The 22,451-nt window shown below is 46.7% G+C and overlaps 1 protein-coding gene across 2 annotated transcripts in view; it reads left to right on the plus strand.

The window, feature by feature from the left end:
- The window catches only part of TULP4 (TUB like protein 4), a 241,134-nt gene extending 220,680 nt beyond the window's left edge, over nucleotides 1-20,454 (plus strand). For both annotated transcript variants that reach the window (XM_036247847.1, XM_036247846.1), the window contains exons 10-15: nucleotides 2,454-2,598; nucleotides 6,417-6,561; nucleotides 7,507-7,600; nucleotides 13,333-13,476; nucleotides 16,097-18,594; nucleotides 20,076-20,454. In XM_036247847.1, the coding sequence (XP_036103740.1) occupies nucleotides 2,454-2,598; nucleotides 6,417-6,561; nucleotides 7,507-7,600; nucleotides 13,333-13,476; nucleotides 16,097-18,594; nucleotides 20,076-20,192 (3,143 nt within the window). In that variant the 3' untranslated portion in view covers nucleotides 20,193-20,454. The remainder of the gene's footprint in view (nucleotides 1-2,453; nucleotides 2,599-6,416; nucleotides 6,562-7,506; nucleotides 7,601-13,332; nucleotides 13,477-16,096; nucleotides 18,595-20,075) is intronic.
- The last annotated feature ends 1,997 nt before the right edge of the window (nucleotides 20,455-22,451 follow it).

Genomic DNA, 22,451 nt, shown 5'->3' on the forward strand with positions numbered 1-22,451 from the left:
ATTCTTATATATCTGATTCAAGATGCATATTTTGAAAAGCCTTCAATTCAACCCAGATTAGATAAGTATATTCTTGAAAACTGACAAAATTATAATGTGATGTCTCAGTTTAGTTCAAACTTCAGTTCTCAACGAACAACCCCAGCTTACATTTTTCTACAACTTGGATGTTTGTTCCAGAATTTCCATGATAAATTGGTGACACCACATCTGTAGAACTAAGAGGTACATCTGGCCACCCGCGCTGGCCTCCCAGCTTGTGGATCTGATATGCAGCACTGAATTTCTGGTTGTGCTGATGATAGGTGGCAGGCAACAGGGCTCAGGGCGTGTGCTCAGAGAGCAGTGATCTTTTCCTCATGCACCCCCTTTAAATCCGTTCTGTGGGGAGGTCCCCGCTATGTTCTTAGATGAGTGGTTCTCAGCCTTGTCTGCTCATGGGAACCCCCTAGGAGCTTTAATAGTCACTCTGTTCCCCAGGACTCTGCTGCAGTTGTGGGACACAGCCAGGCAGCAGAGTCAAGATCTCATCTCTCTGTTAGGAAGTATTTATTGAGTCCCTGGGGTTGTTTTTATCTGTGTGGTTACAGCAGGGGACAAGACAGGCAACTGCTTCCCTTGTGGAGCTTGCACACTCGTGGAGGAGACAGACCAGAAATGAATGGTGAATGCTTGAGTCCTCTGCCACTCAAATTCATATGTTGAAATCCCAACACCAAATGTGACCATATTAGGAGGTGGAGCCTTTATAATCACAAGGTCAGTCAGTGCCTTATAAAAGAGGCTCCAGAAAGGTCCCCACCTCTTTGCCATGTGAGGACACAGCAAGAAGTCAGCAGTCTGTAACCTAAAGAGGGAATGACCAGAACCTAACCATGCCAGCACCCTGACCTCATACTTCCAGCCTCCAAAACTGTGTGAAATAAGTTCTATTGTTTATAAGCTACCTGAATGAACTATGACATGAGTAATGGACAAAAGCAATGGTATGGCATACGGCATTTGCAAAATCCTGGCATTAGCAAGAAGTTTGGGGGTGGAGTGGATGATGCCTTATTGAATGTCCTCACGTCGGTGAACTAGTTCTGTGCTTACGGACGCGTGGAAGCATTCTGTGGTCTTAAATGTATGTTTGAACTGTAGCCAAGCTTCCTCTGATCCAGTGATTCTAAGTTAATAATGTAAAGCACTGCTCAGGGCATGTGAATTAAGTCTTTTTATCTGATGGACCTCAAAGGCATTCACTCCACTATAGCTTGCTGGACTTACGAGTCGTGCCTTCTGCTTCAGTAAATGTCTAAGAAGGACTGAAGTGGTAACACAGACCGGGCATCAGCCAGTCCACATTGCATGCCAAGCTGTTATGCTCTGCCTCCGGTGGCCTCAGAGAGGCCTCTGTTCACAGATGTCACCTCCATATGTTCAGAAATTTAGAGATTGGATTGGATTAACAAACTCATCCTTTCAAATATAAATAGTCCTTTCGAATGATAAAATCATTCTCCTATTAGTTATTTCACTGTGATTGAATGATTTGGCTTTTTTATTACCTGGTAAGGTTCTTAGAGCCTTGAGGGAATGAAGCTTTCATCAGCAAAACAGAGTGATTTTTGAAGAATGGGGTACTTCATTGAGGGCAGACCTGGGGTGAGCAGAGCATGGATTTGGGTAGTGAAGGAATGTGGGGGTAGGGGTGTTGAAGAGGAAGGCAGCAAAGGAGAAGGGATTTTGAGAAGGATGTCAGACATGAACTTCACCTACTTCATAGTTTTATGATGGCTCCATCTCTGTGTATATCACCTTCTGCCTTGGGGACTCTCATCTTCTGCCTAATGGTCAATTTGCAGTTATCTTTAGTAGCTTCTGTATAAGCACCCGCAGTGGAACCCAAAGTTACCCTAAAAGTCCTACTGCACAGGTCTTCCCTTAAGCCGTTGCAAGTAGCTCCGTCAGTCGGATAGCCAAGCCCCCAAGGCACCTTGGGGCAATTCCAGCAGACTGTTCTACAAGCCAGGCGTGAGTGTGTCTCAGGTCTCCTGTTTAAAGCAGGCCCAGAACCAACAACGGCCTTCCCAGGTCCCAGGTCAGAAGCAGGTTCTTGGGGGTGTCAGTGGGTCAGCTAGTCTCTTGGGTCTGGCCAGCCCACATGCCTGTGACACCTGGTATGTAAGGAGGACAACATTAAAGCCATTTTGGTTTCAGCTGTTGGCACAGTAAAGTGCCAGATGATTTTGTACATTCCAGGGCGTTAAAATACCTTGCCCATTGATAAATGTAGAAGTGATTGACCGCTTTTGCTTAGAAAATGTAAAAGGAAAACAGTGCTCTGCTTCTTTCTATTTCACCCTCTAGACTTAAAACGATGGCCAATAGATGTCCTTTAGTTTCTAGTAATGCTCATTGTTACGGTCTAATATCACTTCCCTTAAACCTGCTGGTTGGTGTCTTACCAGACGAAATCTATGGGAACAGCTTGATCTCTACCGTGATTGACAGCTGCAACTGCTCGGACTCCAGTGACATCGAACTGAGTGATGACTGGGCTGCCAAGAAATCTCCCAAAATCTCCCAAGCGAGCAAATCACCCAAACTCCCAAGGTAACCTTGCTGTTCAGGTTGTCTGCCCCTTTCTGTGTCCCTGGAGGTGTCCCTTGTGTTGTGCCTGCAGCAGAACCCTATTGAAGCAGCAAGAAGCGAGCACAGCGAGACCGGCATACCCTCCGTTCCCCGGGAAGGTCGGCCTGCAGTGGTTACAGCTTTTTTTTCTTCTTTCTTCAGGACAGAAAAAGAAACCCAGTGGGAAGTTTGCTAAACCCCAGAGCTTCTCGGGGATGATGGGTGGCATGGGGTGGCCAGAGCGCCCTGGCCTACTTGTTTTTTTCTTCTAGTTTGAAAAAGGTTAGAAAAAGGGTATACAGTATAGATAATGTGTTGAAAGAATGCCACATTCAATGCCTACAGTGCTGTACTTGGGGGAAAAAATAGTAAACCAAAAAAACTTTAGACCCTAAAGGTTTGTTTTAAAAATGGCAAAGAGCTGCCCTGACCGGTTTGCCTCAGCAGTTAGAGCGTAGGCCCATGGACCATAGAGACCCAGGTTCAGTTCCTGCTAAGGGCACATACTTTGGTTGCAGTTTGTCCCCACCCCAGTTGGGGTCGTGTGGGTGGCAGCCAGGATGTGTCTCTCTCACATCGATGTCCTCCTCCCACCCCCTGCTCTATCTGAAGATAATTGCAAAAACGTCCTCGGGTAAGGATTAAAAACAAAAATGACAAAGAGCTAAAAGAATAGATGGAAAGGCCTGTGGTGTCGCAGTTAAGCAGCATCACCTTTCTCATCCTGGCTTTGCAACCCATTGGCTGTATAAATGTACAAATTCTAACATGGATACCAACATTCTTATCTGTAGAAGTTCATGGGTAGACCAGATCTTCACTAAGATAGATCCTTTCTAGTTCTAAAATTCTGTGATGCTGTACAAGAATAAAGTACAGTTTACATTCAGATACATACCTGCCCAGATCTTAAACACACAGTTCATCGTGCAGCTTGTTAAGGCAGTGTATTCATCACCCTGTCGAAGTTAAAGAACATTCCATTATCCTGGGAAGTTCCCTGTGCCACCTCCCATCCAGTCCTCACTCTAGAATAATCACTGTTCTAACTTCTGTCACCATGGATTAGTTTTGCTGCTTCTTGACCTTCACATAACTCGAGCCAAACAGTAGGTACTCTTTTATTTGGCTTTTTTGCTCAGTATAATGATTTTGAGATTCACTCATGTTGTTGGTGTCTATCAGTAGTTTTTCTTTTATTGTGCTTTGGAATTCCACTGTAGTGAATATACCACAGTTTGTTTACTCCATTTACCAATTCACAGGTATTTGGTGGTTTACAGTTTGGGTCTCTGATGAATGAAACCGTTATCCACATCTTTTTGTGGACTCATGCATGCATGTGTTCACCTCGGGAATGTACTTCGAAGGGGAGTTTCAGGACCATGGGTTAGATATGTGTTTAACTTGACTGGAAACTGCCAAGCAGTATTCCGAGGTGCCTGCACCATTGTGTGATCCAGCAGCAGGTGTGAGTGCCGGCTTTTTCCTTCTCACCTACAAGTGTGCTGTCTTTTCAAAGAAATTTTACCCATTCTGGGGGATGAGCAGTGGTGTCTCATTGTAGTTTAATCCCAGTTATCTCCAGTGATTGATGATGCTACACTCTTTATATGTTTATTGACCATTTGGGTATCTTTTTTTGTGAAATGTCTGTTAAAGTCTTTGGCCCTTTTTTATTGAGATGCTTTGCTCTCTTGAATCATAAGATTATGTATCTAGCTATGGTTCTTTTGTCAGACATGTGCACGGCTGTGTAGTCTAATTACATATATGAATTTCTTCTATTATGGTTAGTGCCCTGTTTAGGAGATCTATGTCTACTGTGAGGTCATGGGACATTCTCTGTTCTCTTCCAGAAGCTTTGTAGTTTTAGCTTTCACACTTAAAACTCAGGTTAATTTTCATGTATAGTGTGAGTTAGAGGTAACTCTAAATCTATATGTGTCATTTTTTCACATATAGATATCCACTTGCTTCAGCAATCTGGTTGATTTTTTTTTTCATCTTCTAAACTTGTTAAAATTGCAAATAAAATTATGAACTTTCCTATACTTCTATAGTGTTTTGTATTTTCCTGTAACTTAAGCAGAAAGGACATTTAACACGTAAGTAACTAAATCCTTCACCTGTGAATGCCCCTTTAAGGTTTCTGGATGTTGCCATCCCCATAGTTAGTCCTCCTTCCTTTCCTCTTTCCCTGTGTTGCATCCCCTACACCCAGCAGGCAGGCTAATCTCCTCACCCTGGGCTTTAATCAGCTCAGTCCCCACCCCACCCCACCCATTCTGTGGGAGTGCAAGGTATCTTATCAGGCTCAATTAGTATATGTGAGCCCTGGCCGGCTTGGCTCCGAGGTTAGAGCATTGGCCCGCAGACCAAAGAGTCCTGGGTTTAGTTCCTGCCAGGGGCACGTACCTCAGCTTCAGTTTGTCCCTGCCCCAGTTGGGGTCATGTGGGAGGCAGCCAATCCATGTGTTTCTCTCACATAGATGTTTCTCTCTCTCTCTCTTCCTCCGTTCCTCCCTTCTTTCTCTATCTGAAGATAAATGGAAAATTATCTTCGGGTGAAGATTAAAAAAAAAAAAGTAAATGTGAGGTATAATGCTTTTCTTTCCTAGACTGCCATATTCATTTTTATAACACTCTCTTTGGGTTAGACTGGCATTAAATACGTAGTCCCCATGTCACAAAGAACGGAGGACCACAGAGAGAATATAGAATCAAAAGCAGCAGAAACACTTTCATTCCACTGATTCGATGTAAATATTGCAGGCATGACATGCTAGGGTAAGTCTGTTGAAATCCAAATGCTGTACTAGGAATTGTACAATAAGTGTGGCCATGAGGCCCTGGCCGGTTTGGCTCAGCGGTTGGAGCGTCGGCCTGCGGTACAGAGACACCCGGGTTCGGTTCCCGCTGGGGGCACGTGCCTCGGTTGCAGTTTGTCCCCGGCCCTGGTTGGTCGTGCAGGTGGCAGCCACTCGATGTGTCCCTTCACGTCGATGTTTCTTTCTCTCTCTCCCTCTCTCCCGCTCTATCTGAACAAAAAAGGGAAAAATGTCCTCGGGTAAGGATAAAAAAAAAAAAAAAAAAAGTGTGGCCATGAGGTGAGAAATGACTTCCCACCAGCCATTGTCCCCGGGACTGATACTGTGAAACCCTGGCAGAAGACATGGGCATTTCTAAATTCACTGTGAGTCAATAGAAAGTGAGAGAGTTAATTCTCTGAGGTTCCTTATAAATGAATGGTTTGATCTAATCTCACTATATTTAAAAATATGCATTATTGCCCTGGCCGGTTTCGCTCAGTGGTTAGAGCGTCGGCCTGTGGTCCAGAGAGACACGGGATTGGTTCCCACTAAGGGCATGTACTTTGGTTGCGGTTTGTCCCCGGCCCTGGTTGGGTTGTGTGGGAGGCAGGCACTCGATGTGTCCCTTTCACGTCGATGTTTCTCTCTCTCTCTCTCTCTCTCTCTCTCTCTCTCTCTCTCTTCCCCTCTCTCCCTCCCACTCTATCTGAACAAAAAATGGAAAAATGTCCTCGGGTGAGGATTAAAAATATATATATATATATATGCATTATTCAATATATAATTCTGTCCTTTTCTCCTGTTCATAAAGCAAAAATAGGCAGGAGAGACTTGCTTAAATCAAGGGGCCTGGCTCCTAAGAATGTGACACCCACGGGTGACTGCTGGAAGGTGAAGGGGCATGCCAGGAGTGGGGGTACCACTGTGACAGGGTGGTACATGCCTTCCCTGCTGTTGGTGTCTGACCCTGTTGCCTTGTCTCCACAGGATCAACATCGAGGCTCGGAAGTCTCCCAAGCTGTCCCGGGCTGCTCAGGAGATGTCCAGGTCCCCTCGGTTGCCGATGCGCAAGCCCTCCATTGGCTCACCCAGCCTGACACGGAGAGAGTTTCCCTTTGAAGACATCACGCAGGTCGTGTCTGGGTTCAGGGATGCGCACAGCCCTTTCCCCTCCCCAGTGCGTGCCAGGTGATGGTGAGACCCTCGGTTCCCGTCCCCATCTCCGTGCCTGTCCCTGTGGCTCCAGCTGCCAGTGCAGATAACCAGAGCCATTTGTTCAGGCAGGCCCTACATCGCTCCATACCCACAGAACATCCTGCAACCTCAGATGCCTTTCTCTCACCCCCAGGAGACACAGCCACACCTGCCTCTGCTCTCCCTGGATCACTGGAAGCCTACCCACTTCCAGACTTAACTTCACCTCCTCTGGGAAGACTTTCTTCCCGGCTCAGCCACAGGAACTCCGCAGCCTCTGTCTTAGAGCTCCCTTATAACATTTCCAGTGGCTTCCTTGTATGCAAACCATTATCTGTCTTGTCTTCTTCATGAGAGCATAGGCTCTCGGGGCAGCTGTGTTCTCTTCAGCTCCAGGATTGCCTTTGCACACACATCCATGCTGGGCACAGTGATAACTTTGTAATTTTTTGCACTTCATTGACTGAGAAAACGTCATTGGGTAGTTTCAGGATGGCGTCAGTGCAGCTGATATTTCCAGGAGAAACATCAAGGATAAAAATGAATTCAGAGCCAGATGCCCTCTCTAGTTCAGTGACTGTGGGAAAGGAGGGGGGAGATGAATGTGCCCAACCCCTGCAGTGGCCTTTTGAACTGACGCACATGCAGACACACTGGGACATGTCTGCCTCTCACTTCCAATCTGAGAAGTACAGTTTGGTGGCCCCCATTTGAAATGGGCGTCTTCCATGCTGCAGTTGGCGTCTGCTCTTCACAGTGGTGGCGTGAAGTAGGGATGAATATTTCTGGCAGTGAGCACCTGTGGCTTTTTAAGCAATAAGTGTTAACATGCTTACTAATAGGAAATAGAGAGTGATGTTTCTTCCCTTTTTCTCTCCCACAGCACAACTATCTTGCTCAGGTCACGTCTAATATCTGGGGAACCAAATTTAAGATTGTGGGCTTGGCTGCTTTCCTGCCAACCAATCTTGGTGCAGGTAAGACCACGTCCTGTTCTTCGCCCGCTATCCCAGTTGAAACTCAGACTGAAAAGGAACAATTTCAACCTTCAGTGGCCTAAAGTAGAAAATGAGTTCTACTTGAAAAGATTAGCATTCATTTTACCTCCAAACTTTGACTCCAGCCACTATGATGCCACAAAAATCCGAATAATCACTTGATTTTTTTTTCCCAGTGGTGCTTTCATTTTTTTAAATGTCATCCTTAACTTATAAAAGTGACAAATAGCCAAAATCTTGATCAAAGCTCTGATAGGTTTCTCATTATTTTGATTTCTGGCCTTTCACTGTGGGCAGGTTTTGGTACTAGTGTCTTTAAATTCTTGAGTTAAAAGAAACTCCTGAAAAAAAGCATTGGGCTCTGGCCAGTTTGGCTCAGCGGTTAGAGCGTCAGCCCGCAGACTGAAGGGTTGTGTGTTCAATTCCCCATCAAGGGCACGTACCTGAGTTTCAGGTTCAGTCTCTGTTCTGGGGGCAGTCAATTGATGTGTGCCTCTCCCCCTCTCTTTCTCACTCTTCCCCTCCCTTCCACTCTATCTAAAAATCAATGGAAAAATATCCTCGGGTAAGGATTAACAAAAAAAATATTTTTAAAAAAAGTGCCTGGCTGGTGTGGCTCAGTGGTTGTGCGTCGACCCATGCACCAAGACGTTGATGGTTTGATATCTGGTCAGGTTGTGGGCCAAATCCCCAGTGGGGGGCATGCCAATTGATGTTCTTTCATCGATGTTTCTATTGCTCTCTCCCTCTCCCTTCCTCTCTTTCTAAAATCAATAAAGAAGAAGAAGGGAAAAAAAGCATTGGACTATAACAAGCTGGCTGACTGTGAGCACAGCTTAGTGACGAATGTTTATAGATGTCATTTCTAAGTACCAAATAAGTATCCTATCCTTGGAAATTTGAGATAGGAAGGGAAATGGAAGCAAGGGAGTCCAAAACTGGGCCAGAACCCAGGTTTGTGTTCCCATCTGTGCTCCTTGTGGATGGAATGAGCAGTGCTCTTATCACATTTCCTCAGAGACAGGAAGGTATGGGATGGCAGGAGGCCCTTTTCAATGCACCCCTGTCCGGATGGACACATCCCTCCGAGTTCCCAGGAGCTGTGTTGTCCTCCACCTTGCTAGGCCACCTAATCATTTAACATGCACACATGTCTCTGGAAAGCCAGCTTAGCCACGCAGGGTTCACTTGTGGCTGGTGGCCCCATCTTGAATGTACTCCGTGTGAGCTAAAAATTCTGACTCTGCCTGTAGGAGTTTTTTCAGACACTCTTAGATCTTTTAAAATACATTATTCTTGCAAATCAGATGTGAAGAGACCCGTTGCTATATCTGCCCCTTCAGAATCTTATCCAACAGTGTTGCATTTAGATTTTTCATTTTGAGGGTCTCAGCTAAAAGAAAAAGGGATAAAAGTAAAACATGAAACTGACTTGGGACACAACAATAGACTATCCCTGTACATAATGCAGACAAATCTTAGAATGTTTTCAACCACCTACAGACTCTCTGACGGCCACCACGCCTATTATCCTCAGTTATTCAGCAGTTGATTATAATAGTCACTGTGTGCACGGCATGATTTTCCCCACATCAGTGAGCTGAGAACTAGCCATCTGCCTGCAGTAAGCACTGACAAAAGGAATGGAGGTGAGAATTGACTTCCTGGGTCTTTTCATTCTGCCCTTACTCCTTGGGTTGAGTAGCCACAAATAAGTCAGCAAGGCCTTGCAAGGAGAGGCCCTGACAGTGCCACCTGCCAGGTGCCACGTGTTGCTCAAGACAGAAGCTGTCCCTACCACCTCCCTCAGGTTAACCACTGTCCTAATCACTGACCTTTTTAAAAAGAGTGTTTTGACTATTACTATTCACTTGTCAAACTAAAATAATTTTGACTTGATTCTACTAAAGAAAGGAAATTAAGTCTTGGATTCTGAACAGACATATGGCACCCTATTAAATTACCTTGCTGCTCCAGAGGATTTTAAAAATGAGTGTTATTCACATACTGGATAATTTGTTTCCTGCAACTAGAATTATTGGGCCAGGGCCAGGTAATTTTTTCATTTATTGCATTTCTTAATTTTAAAAATATGGAATAAATTCAAAAGATGTAAAAGAGTCTAGCATAGTAAAATCTCTCTCATTCTCACCCTCAGCCACCTACTTTTTCCCCTGGAGACAACTAATGTTATTTTTTAAATTCTCCCCGAGATTTTTTATTTTATTTCTTTTTGTTAATCTGGATGACAAAGAATATCACTTTCACACATTAGTTCTTAAGCTATATGGAACCGTCAGAATTTTTGTTTTTTTAATCTTTATTGTTGGATGTAAAATGTATTACAGATGTTCCACATTTTTCCCCCATTGACCCCCTCCTCCCCACTCCCGCCCCCCTCCCACCTTTTCCCACACTATTGTCTGTGTCCATTGGTTATGCATATAAGTTCTTTGGTTTATTTCTTCCCACCCCACCCCCCCCAACCCCTTTCCCTTTGAGGTTTGTCAGTCTAGCAATGAATTTGTACTTCTTAATCCCTTCACCTTTTTCACCCATTCCCCCAACCCCCCTCCCAACTGGCAACCAACAAAATGTTCTCTGTATCTATGAGAATGTTTCTGTTCTACTTGTTCATTTTGTTTATAGATTCCATTGTTAGATATGTATTCATTGCCATTTTGTTTGTTCATATATTTTATCTTTTTCTTCAAAAAGACCCTTCATCATTTCATATAATAACGGTTTGGTGGTGATGAGCTCCTTTAACTTTTTCTTGTCTGAGAAAGTTTTTATATGTCCATCGATTCTAAATGACAGCTTTGCAGGATAGAGTAATCTTGGTTGTAGGTTCTTGCTTTTCATCACTCTGAATATTTCTTGCCACTCCCTTCTGGCCTGCAAAGTTTCTTTTGAGAAATCAGCTGACAGCCTAATGGGAACTTCCTTGTAGGTAACTAGCTGCCTTTCTCTTGCTGCTTTTAAGATTCTCTCTTTGTCTTGAACCTTTTGCATTTTGATGATAATGTGTCTTGGTGTGGGCCTCTTGGGGTTCATCTTGTTTGGGACTCTCTGTGCTTCCTGAGCAAGTATGTCTGTTTCCTTCACCAAGTTAGGAAAGTTTTCTGCCATTATTGTTTCAAACAGGTTTTCAATTTGTTGTTCTCTCTCTTCTCCTTCTGGCACCCCCAGGATGCGAATGTTGGCATGCTTGCAGTTGTCCCAGAGGCTCCTTACACTATCCTCATTTTTTAGGATTCTTTTTTCTTTTTGCTGTTCTGATTGAGCATTTTTTGCTTCCTTATATTCCAAATTGATGGTTTGCTCCTTGGATTTACGTACTCTATTATTGAAGCTGTGTAAATTATTCTTTATTTCAGTTAATGCCTCCTTCAATTCTAACTATGTATCCTTGATTTCTAACTGGTCCTTTTTTATGCTCTTGAGACCCTCCCTAAGTTCACTGAGGTTCTCACTAAGTTCATTGAGCATCCTTATAAGCAGTATTTTGAACTCAGTATCTGTTAGGTTGCTTATCTCCATTTCGCTTAGTTCTTTTCTTGGGGTTTTGTTCTGTTCTTTCATTTGGGACCTGTTTCTTTGTCTCCTCATTTTGGCTGCGTCCCTGTGTTTGTTTCAGTGTATTATTTAATGAGAGGTATGGGGCTAGCTGAGACCAGATGCTGCTCGTTTGAAAGAATTTAGGAAAAACCTGAAGCAGGATCCAAGACAGGCCAATCCTATGGTTAAGCAAGTGGCATCAGCTTGGGTGGATTTGAAAGTTGGGTGGGGCGGGGCGGGGCCTCAGGGTGTCACCAGGGCGGGGCTACCAGTGTGAGCCAGGTTGCCTGAGTCCCAGATGTGGTGACTGTCTGCCGCCCCAGGGAAGGGCTCACCAAAGGAATAAAGGCCTCTGACAGCACATTTGTCCCGGAGAAAGCCCCCTCTCCAGCCCTCATTCCAGTGCCAAACAGCTCAGTTCTTCCCTGTGTGTCTCTGGTGCCCCTCGAGCTGCCTCCCCTCCAAGCTTAGAGGGAGCGAGTCTGATAAGTCCGTGCGCGGACCCTTTAAGGAGCTGCCTGGGGCTCCAGCCGCCTCAGCCTCCCTGACTTCAGTTTTAACAGCCAGAAGTGATGGGGTTTCTCTTCCTGGCACTGGAACCCTGAGCGGGACACCTGGTGTGGGACGGGGACCCCTCAGTCCTCAGGAAGGGCCTTCCCAGCCGAGGTGTCCTCCTGATTTTTATCCGCCACACGTGGGTGTGGGACCAGCCAGTCGGGCTGCCACCGCCCTCCTACCAGTGTGGATGTGGCTGCTGCTTTAATTCCGTAGTTGTAGGACTTCCATTCAGCTTGATTTCAGGCGGTTTTGAATGATGTTTGTTCTGTAGTTTAGTTGTAACTTTGATGTGGTTGTGGGAGGACGTGATACCGCGTTTACCTACCCACCATCTTCAACTCTGTCTCTGGAACCGTCAGAATTTTAAAGCCAAAATTCATGCTGTCTTCTGGGGGCAAGAGAGAGGTACACATGAATAAACCTGTAATGACCACTGAGTTGAAAGTCACCGCAGCCCACGCCAGTCCAAGCACCAGCCTTACAAGGTCCTTCATGAAAGAAGGCCTGCAGTGTGTGGGAGTGCTGGCCCATCAGCCGCCAGGCCATTCGAGGGAGAGCCCTGAAGTGGAGTTTGGCTATCTTAACAAAACAAATAAATTAACAATAGTAGTAAAAGAACTACATAGCTCACAGGAAAGAGTATTAAACATAAAAGAAAGTTGATAGGCAGTTTCACCCTGACCTTAACCTACTGTGAAATTTAAATTCAGATTCATTATTCTTTTTAATTTGTTGATTTTAGAGAGAAAGCAGAAGGGAGAGAAGCATCGATTTGTTGCTTCACCCATCCATGCATTCATTGGTTGACTCTGGTATGTGCCCTGACTCGGGATTGAACCCACAAACTTGGCATATTAGGATGATGTTCCTACCAACTGAGCCACCTGGCCAGGGCCAGATTCATTATTTTTTAATTTATTTTGTCTCCTTTAACTATTTTAATTGGCAATCTAGGCTTTCTCTTAAATATCCCTGTTAATCAGACTCATCTTAATGTTTAAAGACACCATGTGGAAGTTCCTGATAAATCTCTAGACTGATCACAAAATTGAAATTGAAAGTCATTAAGACAAGAATCTAGTCCTGAATAAAGGAAGAATTTTATTTCTGCCTGATGCACATCACCCCTGTCTCGTAGTTGCTCTCAGACAGCTCCATCATTGCCTGAGATTGTCCTGAGTTTGACAGTCTGGTTATCACAACTGGTTTCACTAAATTATCCTTCTGATTACAAACAAGGCTTTAAAAAATATATATCTATCATACTCCAACTCATTCCAAAAAAGAACTTAAATCTGAGATAGATTTTTAACATTCTAAATGTGTGGTTCTACAGATAAACATTTGGCAAAATGGTGGGGCTAGACTGAGTATTTAGTGTCCCTGAACCCAGAATGTGACTGGGTGGCAGTCATGCCAAGGGAGAGATGGAGAGCCGCTCTCAGACTGGACCCTGCCTGTGCAGACTGTCTTCTGATGGCAGGATACCCCCCCCCCCCCCCACACACACACACACTTCTTTTGCTGTGACACTGTGGCACCTTGACTGTCGTCCTTGTGTCTCTACTGACTGTCTTTCCTCCTCCCACCAGTAATCTATAAAACCAGCCTCCTGCATCTCCAGCCGCGGCAAATGACCATCTATCTCCCAGAGGTTCGGAAGATTTCCATGGACTATGTGAATTTACCTGTCTTCAACCCAAATGTGTTCAGTGAAGATGAAGATGATTTACCAGGTGTGTTTGCACATGTCCCCTAGTTTGTCATGAGTCTTCTCTTAGTGGGTTGTGACAGGACAGAGTGGTTTTTGCTTCACAGCTTCCTTTGGAGCGTCCCAGGTGGAATCTGACAACAGCCCCTTACTCAGAGGCAGGGAGAGACTGAAGAAAGAGGCACCAACTCCAGATGGGTAGGAGACAGTTTAAACGAGCAAAGGAACTGATGAGCCTTACCTTGGGCAGCTGTAAAACTGGAAGATTTCACACCCACTGCCAGAATCTTAAAAGCTTATGTAGAGGCCCTAACTGGGGTCAGTCACATACACCATCCAGATAGTCTCAATGCCACATTTCTGTCCCAGGGCTGTATCCTTGCAGTAGCTTCTGGGAGTGGGAAGGACAAATGGAATGCACATTCCAGGGACTGGGAGGGAGGTGGGGAGCCTCCAGTTGCCCGGTCCAGCTCTCAGGTCTGCAGGTGGTGGTCTCATCTTCTTGATAACCTCCAACAGGATTACAGCATGTCAGTCCATGCCTGCTGCCTCGGTTTGGCAAAGGTGTCACTTCCTTAGTAAGGGTGGTGGCTGTGGTGGCATGACACAGGAGAAAGGATCACATACTGGCAGTCATTTGGGAAGAAGGCAGCTACCAGAGCAAGGACAGCGAAGGTGGCCGTGGCACTGACACCTGTGTTCGCAGAGCATGCCTACCATTTCGTTTTACTCTCATAGTGACCCCTTGATCATGGGCCCAGACACAGAGAAATTAAACGGCTACCCAGGGCTCAGTAAAATCAGAACTGGACCCCAGTCTTGTTGACCCCAGGCCATTCCTCATGCTTCTTAGTCCCTGCTCAGAGCAGGGCATCACTCTCCAGGCAGAAATCTTTCCATTCAAACATCTCTCCCCCAGCGTGGAGTGCTTGCCTCCGTGTGTAAGAAGCCTGGTTGAAATTAAGGGTAAAATCTGATACAAGTTTTTAAAATCCCAGCTTACAAATTTTCAAATATCTGTAGTGTTTTCTAGTGGGGGATCCTATTTTGATTAATAGATTACAGTGATTTCTAATTAGTTTACCAATTATCTGTATGTAACTATTCTCAAAAAAGTGCACTCAATGCTATAGAGACTCCTCTACTTAATCCAGGCAAGATTCTGCAAGTCTTCCATTTCTGAGCCCGAGGAACCCTACATTCTCCTGTATTTGGCCATTCTCAAACAGGGGGGCTCTGGGCCTCAGGTGGGACAGGGAGGGGCATGCATCCCCTCATAGGCTCTGAACTTGGGGGAGTGGCTTACCTTCTCTCAACCCAGGTTTTTACCTGTAGAATTATCTGCCCTGCGCTTTCTGAAAGGAGCCATCATCGGTGGAGCCCATGTTGTATAAAACAGCAGTCCTAATGGAAGAGGTTTGCAGCCACATTAAACTGCAGTGTGGGGAAGCCCCACCCACTCGAACTGTATAGCACATTCCCTGAACGCCCTCCCTGCTCTGTAATGCTCAGTCCTTCCTGCTGCCGTCATTCCTGTCTGTGGTTCCCAGTGCGGGAAGGAACACTTTGTCTCAGGACTTATACTTAACGCTGGTGACATGGCAAAGAGACCTTCCTTTAGCAGGGACGATGCCTGTATTCCATACAGATGAAAGAACATCTGGAAGAGGGTTTTGAATAGTGACAATAGAACACTTGAGACAGGATCCAGATTTGTGCAGCCAGGCAAGAGATACATCTCACTAGAGGACTACCCTAGGGAAGGGTGGGCTTAGTTTTTGATAAACCAAGTAGCTTCATTCTATAGTTCTGGTGAAAGGTCAGCCAGTCTTTACAATGACCTGTTCAATTCTATTTCCTGCTCAGTAGCAGTTGAGACACAGTTCTCAGAGAGGCCCAGATAAGCAAAGTTGCTCAATGGGCACTTTAGACAAGGCAGAAGAGAATAGGGGCTCTGAGCATTTGCCAGTTTCTGCAGGTCATTGCTCAGGTGTGTACCCCTAAATTCCTGCCACACACAGACAATATATTGACAGGGTTTCATTCAGTGTGACTTCACTGTACATACTGTTTGAAATGCTAAAAGCAGATACATTAGGAAATGAGCCTTCCCCTAATAATGCAGTTTTGCTTTGGTTTATTATTATTATTATTGGTTTCTCTGCTCCATTTTACATGTTTCTATTTACAGGAACTTAATTTACATAGAAATTTTAGATACAGGTGTGCTGTTTGCTGCAAGCATCCCACATTGACAGTTTATGACTGTGGATAAACCTTGGAATATCATAAGTAAAAAGTGTCTTTAAACAATTAAGTATTTGCATGGTACCATTCATCAAATGGTACCAAATAGAGAAGGTTCAAAAGTGTATTCATTGAAAAGCCCTGACAATGCCTTTATAAGGGATGGGGCCAGGCTGCCCTGCACGACCCACCACCAGCTGCCCAGGTGCCCTTCCAGGAACACCAGAGCAGCTTTGTGTACCTTGTGTAAACAGTTCAGCTTTCCCCAAGCAAGGATCTCTCTGTCTATAGCAATTGCATTTTATAGACAAAAGGACCCGATGAGTTGAGAGGTATTACTTACTCAGACCCAATTCCGTGGCACTATTTTGTGAGCAGCTTGTTTTTCCCGCTTCCAGTGACAGGAGCATCTGGCGTGCCAGAGAACAACCCGCCTTGTACCGTGAACATCCCGATCGCACCCATCCACAGCTCAGCGCAAGCAATGTCCCCTACACAGAGCATCGGGCTGGTGCAGTCCCTGCTGGCCAATCAGAACGTGCAGCTGGACGTCCTGACCAATCAGACCACGGTCGCGGGGGCAGCTGAGCATGCAAGTGAGAATGCCACCCAGTACCCGGTTTCCAACCGCTACTCCAACCCTGGACAGGTGATCTTCGGGGGCGTCGAGATGGGCCGTCACATCCCGAACCCCCCGCAGCTGTCTCTGCCCCCACCCACACAGGGGGCGGCCCAGCTGTCGGTGGTGGAGCACGGAGACCGTGAGCATGAGCACCTGCAGAAGCCTGCCAAGGCGCTGCGGCCTGCACCACCACTGGCTGTTGAGGGGGACGCCGTGGTATTTGGCGCCTCACAGGAGATCCAGGTGGCAAAGTTGAACCCCCCACCCCCCTACCCAGGAACCATCCCCGCTGCCCCCACCACTGCCGCGCCCCCGCCCCCGCAGCCCCCTGTCGATGTGTGCTTGAAGAAGGGCGACTTCTCGCTGTACCCCACGGCAGTGCATTATCAGCCTCCCCTGGGCTACGAAAGGATCACCACCTTCGATAGCAGTGGTAACGTGGAGGAGGTGTGCCGGCCTCGGACGCGGATGCTCTGTTCGCAGAACACTTACACCCTCCCTGGCCCAGGCAGCTCGGCCACCCTGAGGCTCACTGCCACCGAGAAGAAGGTGTCCCAGCCCTGCACCAGTGCGACCTTGAACCGCCTGACGGTTCCGCGCTACTCCATTCCTACCGGAGACCCGCCCCCCTATCCCGACCTGGCCGGCCCGCTGGCCTCCTGCCGGGTTGCGGCGCAGCGGCTGGACGGCGGCCTCATCCATGCCACGCTGCGCAGGAATAACCGCGAGGCGGTGCTCAAGGCTGCAGCACCTGCTGAGCCCCCGCGGCCCCCGCCCCAGCACCAGCCTTTGCAGCACCCAGCCAAGCCCAAGGGCGCAGCTCAGTTCCCTGCGCGACCCCCGGCAGCCCTCTACACCTGCAGTCAGTGCAGTGGTGGGGGTGCAGCTGGGCGGCCCGAGCCAGGCACTGGTGGTGCACAGGCGGCCGCCACCTCCCCGCTGGCATCACAGTCCTCCTACAGTCTCCTGAGCCCGCCTGATGGCGCCCGAGAGCGCACGGACTACGTCAACTCAGCCTTCACTGAAGATGAGGCGTTGGCCCAGCACTGTCCGGTGGAGAAGCCCCTGAGGCACCCCACACTGCCTGAAGCTGCTGTGGCTGTGAAACGGCCACCCCCTTACCAGTGGGACCCTGTGCTGGGGGAGGACATTTGGGTGCCTCAGGAGAGGACAGCACAGACTGGAGTGCCCAACCCCCTGAAACTGCCCCCTTTGGTCGTAGGTCAGAGCCAGCACCTTGACGTGTCCCGAGTGCCCTTTGTCTCCCCCAAGTCTCCCACCAGCCCTACTGCCACTTTCCAGACAGGCTATGGGATGGGAGTGCCGTATCCAGGAAGCTATAACAACCCCCCTTTGCCAGGAGTGCAGGCTCCCTGCTCCCCAAAAGATACCTTGTCCCCAACACAGTTTGCACAGCAGGAGCCCACTGTGGTTCTACAGCCAGCCTACCCTCCCAGCCTGTCCTACTGCACCTTGCCCCCCATGTATCCCGGAAGCAGCACATGCTCGAGTTTACAGCTGCCATCCATCGCCTTGCACCCCTGGAATTCCTACAGCACGTGCCCGCCCATGCAGAACCCCCAGGGCACTCTCCCCCCCAAGGCACACTTGGTGGTGGAGAAGCCTCTCGTGTCCCCACCACCACCTGCCGACCTCCAAAGCCACCTGGGCACAGAGGTGATGGTAGAGACCTCAGACAACTTCCAGGAGGTCCTTTCTCTGACAGAAAGCCCAGTCTCCCAGCGGACAGAGAAGTTTGGAAAGAAGAATCGGAAGCGCCTGGATAGCCGAGCAGAGGAAGGAAATGTTCAGGCCATCACCGAGGGCAAAGTGAAGAAGGAAGCACGGACTTTGAGTGACTTTAATTCCCTGATCTCTAGCCCCCGCCTGGGGAGAGAGAAGAAGAAAGTGAAGAGTCAGAAAGACCAGATGAAGTCGAAGAAGTTGAATAAGACGAACGAGTTCCAGGACAGCTCAGAGAGTGAGCCAGAGCTGTTTATCAGCGGGGATGAGCTGATGAACCAGAGCCAAGGCAGCAAGAAGGGCTGGAAGAGCAAGAGAAGCCTGAGGACAGCCAGCGAACTGGAGGAGTTCAAGTGCCGGAAAGCCAGCGAGAGGGAGGACGGGCGGCTGGGCAGCCAGGGCTTCGTGTATGTCATGGCCAACAAGCAGCCTCTCTGGAATGAGGCCACCCAGGTGTACCAGCTGGACTTCGGGGGGCGCGTGACCCAGGAGTCGGCCAAGAATTTCCAGATCGAGCTGGAGGGGCGGCAGGTAAGGATGTCCCGGGGCCTGACCAGAATCGAGACTTTCTGGTCTCTGTGGCTTTTTTTTTTTTTATCCTCACCCGAGGACATTTTTTGTTCAGGTACAGTGGGAGGGAGGGAGAGAGGGAGAGAGAGAGAGAGAGAGAGAGAAACATCGATGTGAAAGGGAAACATCGAGTGGCTGCCACCCGCACAACCGACCAGGGCCGGGGACAAACTGCAACCAAGGTACATGCCCTTAGCGGGAACCGAACCTGGGTCTCTCGGGACCGCAGGCTGATGCTCTAACCGCTGAGCAAAACCGGCCAGGGCCTCTGTGGCTTTTTAAAACCCAGTAAAGGGTCTTAGTGCTTTGGCCTTTGAGGAGCATTTTCCAAAAGCCACCTTGGAAATGTGGAAAACAACTGATCCTCTTAGATGGGGTAAATTGGGGTTCATGAGTGTGAACCCCCCACCCGCTTTTCTTAGTTAAATCAGTAGTCACCTATTACTTTGTTATGCCAGCAAATATGTTTAACAGCTGAGCCACATAGTGGGGTTTAATTACATTCCCTTTCTTATTGTATAGGGTTTTTTTTCTCCCTAGACATAATAATTACCCAGTTGTGTTTGTTTGCTTATTTCTCTCTGTATTTATTGTTAAGTCATTTCCCAGTTCTGTGGCAGGAAGTAATTTGTCAGTTCTTCCTGCTCCGATTGCTCGCTCTAACCTGCTGCATAGCTGTTGTTCTGGGACGACCCTTCTCTGCCGTCCTGAGCGTCCCCTTCACCTCTCATATTGAAATCCCATTTTCATTAATTCACCCAACAAATATATATTGGGCACCTGCTATATGTCTTGACAAGCTTCTGAGCAAGAAGTTGGCAAACTATGTTCCATGGGCCAATCTGAACTGCTTTCTCTTTTTATAAATACAGTTCTAACTGCTATAAGTACAGAAATTAGAACAGTGAGGAAAACAGAAAGCCTCTGTCCTCATGGAGTTTTCAAAAATGGAAGACCATAAAAAAATATATATAATATAATGTCACAATTATGTAATGGTCACTAAGTACTGAAAGGACAAAGGAAAGCAGGCTCGGGAGGTGAGCACGATAGGAAGGAGGTGTGCTGTGTCCTGTCACTCTCTGAACAGTGACTTTGACTATTACAATTGATATTTATTTCTCTTAAGCCTCTTTCAGCTTATGGGTTCTACTTTCTCCTGTCTTATTTCCTTGGTGAGGAAACCACTTCATTTGACCTGTGGAGTTTTTCATGCCCTGAATTTTGCTCCCCAGCTCCCCACTGTGTTGTTTAACATGTTCCTCCATTCCTTTGTTTCTGACAAACTGGTAGCTAGATGTAGAAGCCTACCAGAGTCACTTTTGTTGGCAGATATATCTCATAGACTGTGCTGTCTGCCTCCATCAGGAGTCACACAGACCTGGTTGCCCTGCCTCACCTCGTTTTCTTTTAATGTCTTTGCTTCAATGCCCACTTCCCAGGTGATGCAGTTTGGAAGGATTGACGGCAATGCATACATTCTGGACTTCCAGTACCCCTTCTCAGCTGTGCAGGCCTTTGCAGTCGCCCTGGCCAATGTGACTCAGCGCCTCAAATGAAGAGACTGGCTTGGAGAGCAGAAAGAGACAAAGGAGCCTTTTCAGAGAGATCTGATCACAGATGCTAGAGGAGCCCACATAGGGCCTTGGGTGCCTGGGGACCAGAAGACGAGCAAACTGGAAAAGTCTGTCAGGCCCAGGAGAGGGCACTGACCTTTAGTGTTGTTTGTTTGGGCTTTTATTATTTTTTATTATCTTTCTTTTTTCTTTTTAATCAAACAAAACAGAATATAGGAGAGAGGTATTTGGAAGCAAAGGTGGCAGGCATGTGGTGTTTTTTGGGCGGGGGGGGGAATGTAATTGCTTCTGGTAATGTTCCACTGGGTTTGCTTATGTCAGCTATGGACAAGGGGTCCTTCAGAAGGAAAATAGACCGCCTTACAGCCTACTATTCTTTTAGGCATAAAGAGTATATAAATTGTTTTCATTCTCCACAGCATCACTGGTGTAAAATCAAAAACCTTTTTTTAAAAAACACAACCAAAAATCCTGAAGGTACAGGTTCTCTTGAGGGGACATTTAATTCACACATATTATGTTACTCCCCCAAAGGTGACTTGATTAATGAAGGGTATTTTGGCAAATGCACTGTTTGACTAATAAGAGTAGGCTTTTTATGGAGGTGCTGTTACCAGGTATGAGTATGATATGCTCCTGAGGATGTGGGGGAAGAGAGGAGAGGCAAGTAAGGAACTCCTGCACTTGCACACGTGGGCGATTTACGTAGTGCGACTTGAAGTAGTAAAAGGGCTATGCTCCTCTCTGGAGGATGTTTACATTGAAGACTCCACTAGTTTTATAATATGTCAAAATTCCATAGGTTCAGTATGACTGACTTGAGAAGGTAGGAGAGAAACGTAGAAAGGTCCCAGCGTGTGGTGGGGACAGCAGTTTCCTCAGCTAGAGCCAAAGTGAGTCACTGGGTACCTGCTTGCTGAAAAGTAACGTTTATTCCCTCTCCCCTTTTGTTGTTGAATCTGGAAATGTGATGCTAGATGTTGTCCTTCCTATCAGACAACACTGCTCTGCACTTCCTTTTTCTTTTTTATCCTCACCCGAGGACATTTTTCCATTTTTTTGTTCAGACAGAGTGGGAGGGAGAGAGAGGAAGAGAGAGAGAAACATCGACATGAAAGGGACACATCGAGTGGCTGCCACCCGCATGACCAACCAGGGCCGGGGACAAGCTGCAACTGAGGCACCTGCCCTTAGTGGGAACCGAACCCGGGTCTCTCTGGCCTGCAGGCCGACACTCTAACCACTGAGCCAAACTGGCCAGGGCTGCACTTCCTTTCTCTGAAAACGCTGCCGATGCTGACTTAAAAGTACTCCTCTCCTCTTCTCGGCTACGTTAAAGTCTGGTTGACTAGAAATGTTTTTCAGCAGATTAGAAACATAAGCAAAACTGTTAAGCGTTTGGCAGGGTGTTGAGAGAGAAGAGAGAGTTATAGTCAACTCTCCCACAGAAGTCCCACGGTCGTCCGTAGGAGAGAAGGTAGGTGTTAACTGCCCGGACTGTTTCCAGAGGAGATGAACCTGGGGATAGCACGGTTCAAATCGTCGTCGTTAAGGGAGTTGGCAGACTACTGCTGGTTAACTGCAAAAAACTCCACGGAGATGATCCTTTCCCACCTCGCCTGTCCTCAGGGGACACCGTGGGCAGCATTCAGCCCTGGTGACAAGACCCAGTTCATTGTTCTCACTTGTTTATGTCTGTGATGTTGTTTAGAGTGGGAGCACAAAACCTACCCTATGTTTGGATTTTGTTTGAAAACAGAAAATTGGAAAATATTACAGAAAATTATTTTCAAATTTTTTTTAAATCCTCGTTTTGGTTTAAAAATTAGAAAAGAAATAGTCCCATTCCTTTCCCAGAGCAAGATGATGACATCCATCACCCACCATCTCTCCATCCCCCAAAGAAACACAGATAAGGTTTTTAAATATGGTGAAGGACATCTCCCAGCTAATACCAGTTTCCTATCGTAAATTTTAAATTATTGAACCCGATTCTTTGGTGGGTAAATTCTTCCAAAAAAGAATTTAGCAATGTATTCAGATTTATATAATTCTTTTATGTGTTTTTGTAGTTTGATATGATGTTTCAATGGTTATTATTAGTTGTGCAATATGGTTATAGCCTATGTCTAAAATAATTTAAATGCAGTCCTCTGTTTTATTGTCCAAGAGATCATTATTTATCTTGCTTTAATAGTGTTCTAAGGAATTACCTTATTACTATGTACTCATGAGTTATGC

The sequence above is a fragment of the Molossus molossus genome, unplaced genomic scaffold (genome assembly GCF_014108415.1).
Source record: "Molossus molossus isolate mMolMol1 unplaced genomic scaffold, mMolMol1.p scaffold_m16_p_8, whole genome shotgun sequence".
NCBI classification, from domain to species: Eukaryota; Metazoa; Chordata; class Mammalia; order Chiroptera; family Molossidae; genus Molossus; species Molossus molossus.